General features: G+C 39.1%; 1 protein-coding gene across 1 annotated transcript; it reads right to left on the reverse strand.

Moving 5' to 3' along the window:
• Positions 1-7,381: 7,381 nt before the first annotated feature.
• On the reverse strand, positions 7,382-9,289 carry LOC149223845 (uncharacterized). Its single transcript, XM_089388015.1, has 2 exons — positions 8,258-9,289; positions 7,382-8,131 (listed from the first exon to the last, which is right to left on the reverse strand). The coding sequence occupies exons 1-2, from the start codon at positions 9,287-9,289 to the stop codon at positions 7,382-7,384; spliced, it is 1,782 nt and encodes a 593-aa protein (XP_089244141.1).
• Positions 9,290-12,367: the final 3,078 nt, after the last annotated feature.

A 12,367-nucleotide genomic window follows, 5' to 3' on the forward strand; every position in this document is an offset into this window, starting at 1 on the left:
TATACACATAATATGGTAATTGTTTGATGAAAGATAAGATAATAAAGAAGTAAAAGAAGCTAACACATTCAAAAGTAATTATCAAGAAAGGAAAATCAAACCCTAATATAACTACTTTGCTTTTCCAACACTAATTACAGTTAAATCCATAGATCTTAAAGTTTAATAAACTGTAATAGTGTAGAATTTTTAGAGTTTTAATATAATAGTATTAGATATGTTGTGATGAAATTTCCAATGGAATATCCATGGTAGTTTATAGATCATTTGGTATCAGAGCAGGTTTCTTTGGGTATTTTGTGGAGGTTGCTTGGATCTAAATCAGCGGAGCCAAAAATTGTAGAACCCTAATCATGGGTGATGAATCTATAAACAAACCTCGTGATCCTGCAAAGGCGAGGTTTTCACTGCTCAAACAACAAGTCACGGATATAGACCACAATGTAAACCTCCTCATGGCATCCCTAAGCAATAAGTTGGGGATATTTGGAGAAGATGGGGGTTCGAATGCAAAGGACAAATCAGAAGGGGGATTAGGAGATCGAGAAGACATAGAGAACCAACCGAAAAAAGAACCCAGAAAATATCAACCTAGTTCGAGTGTCGTGAATCAATCCTTGTTCAAAATGGAAGAAAAAGTCAATATCAAGTTGTACCACTGCGAGATTGATGCTCTGAAGCTGAACCACTGGTTGCAATAGCTGGAAGTTTGTTTTAGCGTTCATCAAATCGAGGAAGGGCAAAGATCTCATTCGCACAACTGAAATTAGAGGGTCATGCACTGACTTGGTGGGAGAGCCACATAGAAACCCTGAGGTTGGAGGGAGAACCTCCAATGACTAAGTGGGAGGATTTCAAAACCCTCATTAAGTCACAATTTTATCCCATTGGGTACGTGGAGGACCAATGGATCCGGTGGCATTACTTCAGGCAAAAGTCGGGCCAAAGCATGTAGGAGTACACCATAGAATTCAGAAAGATGGATATAATGTTGGGTATCTCTCCAAAGAACCCATATGTACTCCTCAAGTATTTGGGGGGTCTGCACCGCCATCTACATGAGCAAGTGATGTTGTTCAAGCCCAAATCGGTGGACAAGGCTTTTGTACAGGCACAATACCTGGAGAACATAGGCCTGAAAAGAGCATAATCAAGTGGATCGAAGCAGAAGGAGAAAAAAGAAGCTTCTAAGGAGGGGAAGAAGAAGCAAAAAGGGGGAAAAGATAAAAGACGACAGCCACAACACACCAGTGCAAAGATCCTAGCAACCACTGCAACATTGATGGCCATACAAAGGAGAAGTGTTGGAAGTTGCATAAGAAGAAGAATCTCATGGCCACTTATTCGAGCAACCAAGTTGAAAGAAACTCAGACGTGGATGAGAAGACCGTTTGTACATTAGTGAAGTAGGAGATGAATCTTAGTAGCCTTCAACAATAGGAAGAGAAAGAAATGACCAAACTCTTCCATATAAAGATACAAATCAAGAAGTTGGGGCTGAAAGTTTGTGATCATCTAAACCCATATCCACTAGGATGGGTAAATAAGGATGCAGAGTTGAAGGTAACAAAACAATGTAAAATTAGATTTGTTATCAGTGTTGATTTTATTGATGAAGTAGATCTAGATGTGGTTCCCCTTGATGTATGTGGAGTCGTGTTTGGGAGTCCATACATGTACATGCGTGCTGCAATATTCATGAGGAGAGCTAATCAGTATCGACTCATCAAGGATGGAAAATCGTCCATCATCAATGCACACAAAGGCAAGTTGAAAATTTCACTAGTAAGTGCCAACCAAACCAAGAAATTGATCAGTTCCAGCTAGCAGTATGTTTTATTGCTTTTAAGAGAAAGTGAGTCTGAAGAGGAGTCAATAAGAGGCAAGGTATCACTGGAGGGGTGTAATAAGCAACAAAAACAACAATTTGAGGAGTTGTTATAGGCATACAAGGATGTGTTCTGAGAGCCTAAGTGTTGCCACCTAAGAGAGAAGTGGAGCACAAGATCCATCTATTTCTAGACTCCCCACTGCCAAATGTTGGGTTGTACAGGCAATATGTTATAGAAGCAAGTGAGGTGAAGAAACAGTTGCAACAACTACTGGAAAATGGTGTTATTCGACGGAGTACATCGCCATGTGGGTCACCCATCGTCATTGTGCCAAATAAGGATGGGACTTGGAAGATGCATATAGATTACAGGTTGTTGAATAAAGTCACGTTCAAGAAAAGATACCCCTTGCCCAGGATAAAAAAATCTTCTAGATCAATTGCAACAAGCAAAGTATTTCACCAAGCTGGACTTGAAGCCTGGATATCACCAGGTTGGAGTCAAAGAAGAAGATACATGGAAGATTGCCTTCAAAACCAAGCAAGGTTTCTATGAGTGGTTAGTCATGCAATTTGGCCTATGTAATGCACCAGCTATGTTTACGAGATTAATGAATGATATACTACGCTCGTTTATAGATTCATTTGCTATTGTCTATCTGGATGATATACTGGTATATAGTGCTACCTGGGAGGATCATATTTCACATTTGACACCAAGTGCTGGAAACGTTGAAGAAGCACTAAATGCTAGCAATCTCAAGAAGTGTGAGTTTGCGCAACAGTCTTTGGTGTATCTAGGGTATGTGATCGGTGGAGGAGAGATGAAGATAGATCCTTCCGAGATGGAGGCCATAATGAAATGGTCGGTGTATACTAATGTTTTTGAGGTCAGGAGTTTCATTGGAGTAGCACAGTACCTGAGGAAATTCATAGCCTCATTTTCAGCGGTAGCAACACCGCTCCACGCCATAACAACAAGTGGCAAGAGTTTCCAATGGGGAAAGGTCAGTAGAAGGCTTTCGAGGAGCTAAAGAAGAAGATCAGACAAGCACCAGTTCTAGAATTACCAAACTTGCAATGGCCCTTTGAAGTGAAGACATATGCGAGTGGGTATTTATGGGATTTGTCTTGATGTAAGGAGGAAGGCCCGTTTGCTACCATTATGAACTATTTCATGGGGCAATTCTTAACTACCCTACCTACGATAAAGAGCTCTATGCCATGGTGCAAGTTGTGAAGAAGTGGAAGTACTATCTCATGGGAAAGGAGACAATAATCCATATAGATCACTAGCCGTTACAATACTTGCAAGCCTAGATTAAGCTACAACAGACCGGGCATTACAAGTTGATGGGGTTTTTACAACAATTTCATTTGGCGATCAAGTATAAGAATGGAAGCACAAACAAGTTGGCTGATATGCTTTCAAGGCAACCCACATCAAAGATTACAACTTTGGGGACTCTTATGCACATGGAGGCATTCACCCATAATGCATACAAAGAGACATATTCAGAAGATGAGGACTTCAATGAGGTGTATTAGCAATTGTAGAGTCAGATTCATGTGGATGATGGCGACAACACAATTGACTTCCATCTACAGGATGGGTTACTCTACAGGTTGGATAAGCTATGTGTTCCTAAAGGTGAGCATTTGCAGCTGATTAGAGAGGCTCACACCTCCAAATTTGCAGGGAACTTTGGTATAGGGAAGATCGTGGATAACTTGCAGAGGTATGTGTATTGACCCAAGATGCAAGAGCGAGTAGCTAGGTTCATAAGAGGATGCATGCTTTGTTGTACCAGCAAGCCTAGTAAGATGAAATAAGGTCTGTATCATCCCTTACTTGTACCTACTCATCCTTGGTAAAGCATTTCCATGGACTTTGTGGGAGGTTTATCGACAACCAGGAAGGGACATGACTACCTATTCATGGTAGTTGACAGGTTCAACAAGATATGTGTTTTGATTCCCTGTAAAAAGACCATTAGCAGACAAGAAGAAACAAACTAGTTCTTTAGACAAGTATGGGTGCACTTTGGGATACCAAGGAACATGATTTCAGACAGTGACACAAGATTTCTGAGTGCATTCTGGACTACATTGTGGGAGAATATGGACACAAAGTTGAAGAGATGCAACATTCTATCAACATACAGATGGGTAGACATAAGTAGTCAACGAGACTTTGGTAGAACTTCTGAGGGGATATAACCAGAAGCATCTAAAGACCTGGGATGAAAATATGGTATATATACAACATTCTTATAACAGAGCAATCAACACTTCTACAAGAAAGTCCCCATCTGATACTTGTTTTGGATATTTTCCACCTTCACCTTTGGATATTTCATATGGGCAACAAGGAGGAGTGACGGAAGATCTTACATGAGATGCTTCGAGGGCTAAAAATTTTATAGAGAAGATTAGGCAGATCCATCTACATGTACAAGAAACACTGCATAATTCACAGGAAAAGTATAAGGCTAGGCATGATCAACTCATAACAGAGAAATCATTCAAGGTGGGAGACAGAGTATGGCTACCAGAACAAGAAGAGACTTCAAGGGCATGATAAGAAAATTAAGGCTCTAAGGTATGATCCCTTTGAGATAATGGAAAAGGTGGGTGATAATGCCTATCGACTCAGTTTACCACCATCTATGCACATTTGCTTAGTTGTGAATGTAGAGAATTTGAAACTCTATGAGCCTTCCATGCTAGATCGGGAAGAGGAACATGTCCTACCTTCTGTGGAGGATTTGGCACTAGACGCTCAGGAAAAGTTGAAAGAAGATACATTTTTGCAGAAGAGGTCCAAAACTACAAGACAGGGGCAACATGACATTTGGCAGATTGGGTTGAAGGGACAACTTCCAAGCAAAGTTAAATGGTACACCAGAGAGAAGGTAGAGGAAATATTTCCTCACCTCATTCAATAAAATCTTTCGGGACAAAAAGCCTCCCAAAATGGGGAGGTGTGATTCAAATTGGATCATTATATTGTTTGTCATACATCTCAATACATTTGGAGGGGGAAAAGTGGAGGAATCAACTCATGGGACCGTTTTTACTGGCGGGACCCAATTTGGCTAAATAAGATCTGAAACCTTCCGGGAGCGTTTTGAGGCATCAAACAACATTTTTTGGGGGTAAAACTTTGTCGCTTTGGCAAACACATTTTCATGCTATTATACACACAAAGACCTTTCCAACAACGTAAGAAGCACGTCAATCAAAGTCCATATGCAAAATTTATTTCACTCAGAAATTGACCTTCATGTTTTGACACCTATAGTTCGAGAGGATGCCGCATCAGCGCCCATTATTCATGGAAAAGGGGCTAGCCACGTGTTTGTGATGTAAAAGAATCTAGAAGATTCTATTTTGTAACTCTAGTTAAGAGTTGATGTAGTCAAACTTAACCACTAGTAGGCTATCGAGATGTGTTATAACCGAGCCACTAGGAGGAAGAGGCATTCCATTCTTTCGAAAACATTTTATTCCATTGTTGAGCAAAGATCGCTGGGAGATATAGGAGGTAGAGCACACAGAGAGGATCTGTGCATTGTAGCAACCCACAGGCCATAGGCATTACTTCTTTGTACATGTAGTCATATTTCCAGACAAGGAAAGAGAGAGCTGAGCGACTTCACCTTCCAACTAGGTTTTCTCCCAAAATGGTTTCCATGAGAGCATATCTTGTGTCATGTGTGTGTGCTTATTTTGTCGTTCTCTACTTTTTTGCATGATTTTCATTCTCATGCACTAATTACAGTTAAATCCACAGATCTTAAAGTTTAATAAACTGTAATAGTGTAGAATTTTCAAAGTTTTAATATAACATTATTACATCTATTGTGACGAACTGTCCAATGGAATATCCACGAAAGTTTACGAATCATGTAGGGTGCTCAGGACCCATTGAATGTGTTGCACATGATTTTCCCAAGTTCTTTTGAAGATGAGGATGTCATTCAAATATACAACCATGAGAGAGTTCATGAACAGATGTAGGATATCATCTATCATCCTCATGAATGTTGTTGGAGCACTAGTCAAGCCAATAGGCATGACCAACCACTCAAAAATGCCTTCTTTAGGTTTGAAGGCTATATTCCATACATCAATGGTTCAATTGGAACCTAGTGGTAGTTTAACTTCAAATTAGTCTTGCTAAAGAACTTGGTACACCTAAGTTGATCAAGAAGTTCACTAATCTAGGGGATCACGCATATGTTCTTGATAATTATTTTTTAATGGCTTTATAATCAATATAGAGTTTCTATGTCCCATCCTTATTGTACACTAGCTCAATTGGGGTCTCTCAAGGTGAGGAGCTTGGTTGAATGTGGCCCTTTTAGACGATTTCATGAATCTAACATTTTATTTCCACATTCTTCAAAAAATAGTGTCTATATATTGGTCCATTATGTAAAGGAGCATTGGCTATCAAGTCGATTGAATGTTTGACTTGCAGTGTAAAGGCACTCCCATGGGTGAAGTAAAGATATCTCTTATGCTTATACAATCTTATCCACTTGTTTTTTTTATGTAGATAGGTCTCATGCTAAGGCTATGCCAGGTCACAACAACCTTCCATTCACCTTTTTACTAAACCGTGAAGTGGGAAAATTTTGCAGTCTATGAGATTGCCTTTTGGCATTGCTTTCCCAAGATCAATGAAAATTTCAGTAGTAAGAGCTACCTCTGGTACCTTATATAGCTACCCTTCGAGAGTAACAATGAAACCATAAGAATGAAACTCATAAATTGCATGATGTTTCAATATATAAGGTTTTCCTAAAATAACATCACAAACTTTGAGTGGGGAAACATCACACAACAACTCATCTTTGAAGAACTTGATGCCATAAGATAGGCGACATTGTTGGTTGATGAAAATGTCTCATCCCTGGCCCAACCAGACCATGGTAATGGTTGGGGGTGTGGCACCATTGGAAGCTTCATTCTCCTGATGACCTTGGCTAAGATCAAGTTCTTCTAGCTCTCATTGTCAATAATTAAATGTCGTGGCTATAGAAATTTCCCACTATAGATCAACAGATTATGCAACATACTAAAGCAAAATACATGATCTACTTCTACAACAACCTTTGCGGAAGCTTTTTTTTCCGAAGAAAAAATCAAAACTTTTTATTGATAAAAAAGTTTTACATTCTGTTGAGATCTTGAGCTATTCTGATGGCTCATTTTGTTACTGTTTTGTTCCTCATATGATCTGAAACTGCTAATAAAAACATGTGGAGTCTTCCTCCCAGCTGGAGGCTTATAACCAGAACTGATACATTCGTAATCTGGGGTCTCCTTCATAGAAGGAAAAACAACCCCTTACAGAGTTTGTATAATAAGTCTGTAAAAACATATGATAAAACTGCATAAAAGAAAAGAGTTTTTTAACTGTTTATACAGCCCATGGGAAAAAGATGAAAAAACTGTGAAATGATGTGTAGAGCTGTGAACCAAAAAAACCAAAATGACCGAGGAAAACTACTGCCAAAAAAGATACTGAGAGTGCTTGGATCACTGAAGCGGAGCATAAGGGGGCTGATGTGAAAAGGATGACTGCCCCTGTCTGATTTCTTCTACTGTCCAGGAGCCCAAATCTTGTTGTAGACCTATCTTAGAAAGCTGGTCTGCTTCCTCATTTTTGTCCCTATAGATGTGGCAAAAAGTAACCTTGTTAAAAGATATCTTTAAAAAATTGATTTCATCAACAAGAGTCTTCAGTATCTGGTTTTGACAAGAAGCATTTCCATTGACCCATTTTATGACATTCAATGAATCCCCGAAGATTTGGATTGTGAAGATATTTCTGTGAAGTAACCAGCATAGGAGAAAGCGCAAAGCAGACAACTCAGCATAGTTATTTGAACCAGTACCAAGCCCAACAGAAGCTTTTAAGATATGTTCAGTGTTTAAGTGGATACACAGGCCTGCTCCAGCCTTATTATTTTGGGAAGCCCCATCAAAAAAAGCCCAAGGTATACCCTCCTGAATATTGACAGTCTTTTGAATATTTTTTGGATTTTTGGCTTCTGGGACCGGAATGGCAGAGTATATAGCGGCACAATTGATAGCAATGACAGGAATGGGGGTGTCCTTATCTTGAAACAGACTTTTGTTCCTGGCCAGCCATACTCCCCAGAAGAAGATAAGAGGCAAATTTCTCATGTTTCCCTCCGGATAGTTTTGCCACCATTTCCTCCAAGCTTCTTCTAGAGGAGCATCACCCCACTGAGCCTTCACCTTAAGAATAAGAGTTACCTCCTCCTAGATTTTTTTTGAGACTACACAGGCTGTGAAAAGATGACTGATTGATTCCTCATCAGACTTGCACAAAGGGCATCTCCCAGGCCCGACTAGGAATCTAGCTTGCAAGATGTCCCAGGTTGGGACCTTCCTCTTAAGAATGCACCATAGGAAGAGCCTGGCCTTGGCTAGGCATTTTAGTTTCCATATGATTTTTGACCACCAGTCTGGGATTCCCCAGCCTTTCTTTCCCATTAAGAAAGTATACCCATCTTTTGGAGAATAGTCCCCAGTTTTGCCTTGAGCCCAGATCAAACGGTCTGGTTCATCTTTAAGCCTGACATTGGAGCGTTGCAGTTCTTTGACATAAACCATCCACTCATTCTTCCATCTGACATTTATTCCTAGGTCTTCATCATTCTGCCAGGCCTGTCCCCATATGGTAGATTGACCAACTTTCTCCACCTGATTAAGAGTTGTAATTCCTTTGCTGTCAAGGTGTCTTAGAAAACCAGGAGACAGGGCAAAAGCTTCATTGCAACCTACCCAGGGGTCTCTGCCGATTCTAATCTGTCTTCCATCTCCCACTTTCCAAGCAAGGCCTTGTTCAATCACTGAAAAAGCTTCCACCGTGGCCTTCCAGATAGCTGAAATATTCTTCAGTTTCTTGTCTTGACTCCGAATCCAATCTTCCACAGGAACATGATCGATGTACTTCCTTTTCACCACCCGTGTCCAAAGATTCTCCATGGAGATTAATCTCCAGCCTGATTTAGCTGCTAGAGATAAGCTGAACTCAGGGAGTCTTTTAATTCCCCATCCCCCCCAATCTTTGGGTCTAGCCACCCTATCCCATGCCACCCAGGGTAAGACAGAGGACTCTTTTGATCCTGCCCATAGAAATCTGCAACAAATTCTTCTGATTTTCTCCAGCACTCCTTTAGGGACCCAAGTCAGAGCAGCCCAGTATACTGGGATGGCTAACAGTACTGATTTGATAAGAGTCAATCTACCAGCTCTGGAGAGCCATCTGAAACTCCAATGAGAGATTCTGGCTTCTATCTTAGCTATAAGCCAATTCCAGTCCTCAATTTTGTATGCTGCTGGCTTTAGCCAAAAGCCCAGATATTTAAAAGGAACTTCCAAAGGCTGATGGGGGAAAGGGAAGAGATTAGCCATCCTAGTCCTTTCTCTTCTGTCAAAATCTGCCACACAAGCTTGTGACTTTCTAAAATTTATCTGCATACCAGTAGCTTTCAGAAAAAGATCAAAAATACCTTTTAACTCCTTAAGTTCATTGAAAGACCCATTTGCGAAAATCACCTTTGCGGAAGCTTAATCGTATGAGCAAGATCAATAAGAACACATATAACTGAGAATGAGAAAGCAATCGCACATGAACACAGAAGAATATCCTGGTGAAAGCCTCAGCCTAAAACCCCAATCTCTGTAATATCATACAAGTGGAAATATGTTCAGATTACAAAAAGAATCAGCTCACAATCTATCTTGCTCTCTCTATAATAGAACAATGTAGCTCACAGACTAAATAGACACAACATATATCTTCCTCCAACCCTCCAACCCTCCTATTTCCTTGTGCATTTTTTCTTGGAGTCCAGTGATGCCACCTGTGTGAATTGGCCTCATTCACACTCATTAAACTGAAGAAGTAACTGCGCAATCTCTAAGGAATGAATTCTTTCTGCATGCAAGAGATATCCTCCAAGGAATATTCTTGCAACTGATAGTATATTGTCCCATCACCTGAACTCAACTGGGTCTCTGACTGAACTGACATGCATGAGTTATTTATGAGAGAATATTCAGTTATTTGAAGTGCAGCAGTTACATGCATGCATACATTAACTAACTGAACTCACAATTAGTTCAAAAAACTATTTGGACTAATCTAACTGGACTTAACTCAGATAACTGAGCTAACTAGTTACAACTCAAAGTACAACTCATCCTCATCTCCTTGACTAAGGGATAAATTCCTCAATCAATGGAGAAATTTTTGCATGTCCTAACATAGACTTCATGTTTGATTTTCCACAACTAATTAACTCATGGTGAATTAATTAATTTTTTACAAACAACTGCTACGATCAAATTCGAATTTTACTTCTCTATTTTAGTTTAGGGATTGACTAAAATAGGAAGGTATCCCAAAATGCTATTTATAACAGTGCTAATTTTAGCAATTCTATTTTTAGCATTCTTGTTGCTATTTTCAACAGTGGCCCCTCCTTCACCCGCATCCATGAATGGAAGAGGCACTCCCCCTCCTCAAGCCCATTTGACTCTTCTAGTTGGATATTCGTTGTTGCTATGGTAGCACTAGGTTTTGCATCTATGATCTAATTTCCCTTATCTTACTCGGAATTAGAGTCTAGACCAAGGTTCGAATCTTTTTCTTTAAGCTTGAGCAACATCCATTGTCAAGGATTTTGTGGAACTCACACCACTTATCATTATCCTTATTTGACTTCCCATTATTGTTCTTTTCCTTCAAGTTGGACTAGTTGTGTTGTGGTTGTCTCTTGTTTCTTTGTCCCTTGTTTTATGAGTTAGGGCCACTTTTTCGAGGCTTCTATTGTAGAAAATTTGCACACTTGAACTCTCACTTATTTCTTTGCATAAATTTTGCTCCATTTTGGAAACATATGTATAAGTGGTTCCTGGTGACAATATGTCCAAGAAATCCATTTATGTTTGAATGAATTTATGTTGGCCACTATGGTGCATTGAACCATGTGTTTCTTAGAGTCTCTAATACCCAGATTTGAGTGCATGGTATGGAAAATATTGGTGTGCTAATAAGGAATAAAATGCCTAGTTTATATTTTGAGAATCATATGTTATTGTATTTTTCATTACTATTGCAATAGGAAACTAATATGAGAGTGAAAGCATGTAGCATTGTAGTTTCCTAGTATGATGAGATTATTAAGATCTCCATGGGTTAGTTTCCTAGTGTCTTTCCTCTCGAGCATCTTGTTTCTGGTTTCAGCTAGTTCCTTCATGTATTTATTGTAGGATTGTCCTCCCGTGTAGGTGGAAACTTGGGTTAGTTGAGATCTTCATTGGAAGGATTGAAATCTTTCCTTAACCTATTCATTGTTTTAGCGCATAGATCCTATTTTGTTGGAGCCACAAATTCTTTCTCTCCTCAATTTGCTAAGGTAGTTTCAGTTTGTGATAGTTATATGATCAATAAAAGTTAGCTATAGAATAGTATTTTCACACCTTTTTTTATGTGTAGAACTTTGTTTGAGTGTGTTGAGAAATGGCAACAAGAAATTCTAGTTTAATTTGTCCTTGAATTAAACTGAGAATTAAAATCGAATTCTATTCGCATAGCAACTTGTAAATAGTTAATTAAGTTTAATTAACTTAATTAGCTTAGGAATTTCAAGTTGGAAGTCTTTCTGTAGTCACGTATACATTCTCCCTAAGTTTTAGGGGGTCTAATATGAGTTCAAATTGAGTTGGAAATTAGATAACTCATTTTACTAAGTTAAGTTCAGTTAAATTAGTTCCAAATTATTTGAGGAACTAATAGAGAGTTAATAGTCAGTTGGTGCACTAGTGCATCCACAAGTGTCACTCTAGTTAACTGAAGATTCCCTCATCAGAAACTCATGCATGTTGATTTTAAGAAATACCTGGTTGAGACTAGAGTGCAGGGACAATGTAATATCAATGGTATTATTTATTGAAGTGTAAATATCACGCATGCGTCAAAGATTGGTCCTATTTTTCGATTACTCAATTTGGAAGCATGAATTCTCCTTTAAATGCGGGCTATTCATTCTAGGAATTATGCAAGAGATTAAGGGCTTGGAGAGCTGCAGAATTGGCTAAGTGTTGGCCAAGAGCTAGCTTGTGAGCTGAGAGAGTTGAGCATACTTGTGCGGAATTGTTCTAGTGAGAACAAGCTTTGTATCTTCACTCATATTTTTGATATATGCAATACAGATAGCGGGGTTTTGAGCAGTGGCTTTCCCTAGATACATCTTTTGTTATGTTCCATTGATTTATCTTCTTCTTGTTCATATTGTTTTCATTGATTTATTTGCTTCTGCTGGTTGAAAGTAGAAGTAGATTTTTGTCATATGCTTTAGTACATTGCATGAGCTTGTGAATCTACAAGATTTTCTACATGGTATCGGAGCTGAGAACAATATAATAGAGGAGATTTCGAAGTTTTGATTTTTGGGTTACAGGTGAAATTCAAATTTGCAATACATA

This window comes from Pinus tabuliformis, chromosome Q (genome assembly GCF_031772625.1).
Source record: "Pinus tabuliformis cultivar Carrire ecotype Pingquan chromosome Q, CPIR1, whole genome shotgun sequence".
Lineage (NCBI taxonomy): Eukaryota > Viridiplantae > Streptophyta > Pinopsida > Pinales > Pinaceae > Pinus > Pinus tabuliformis.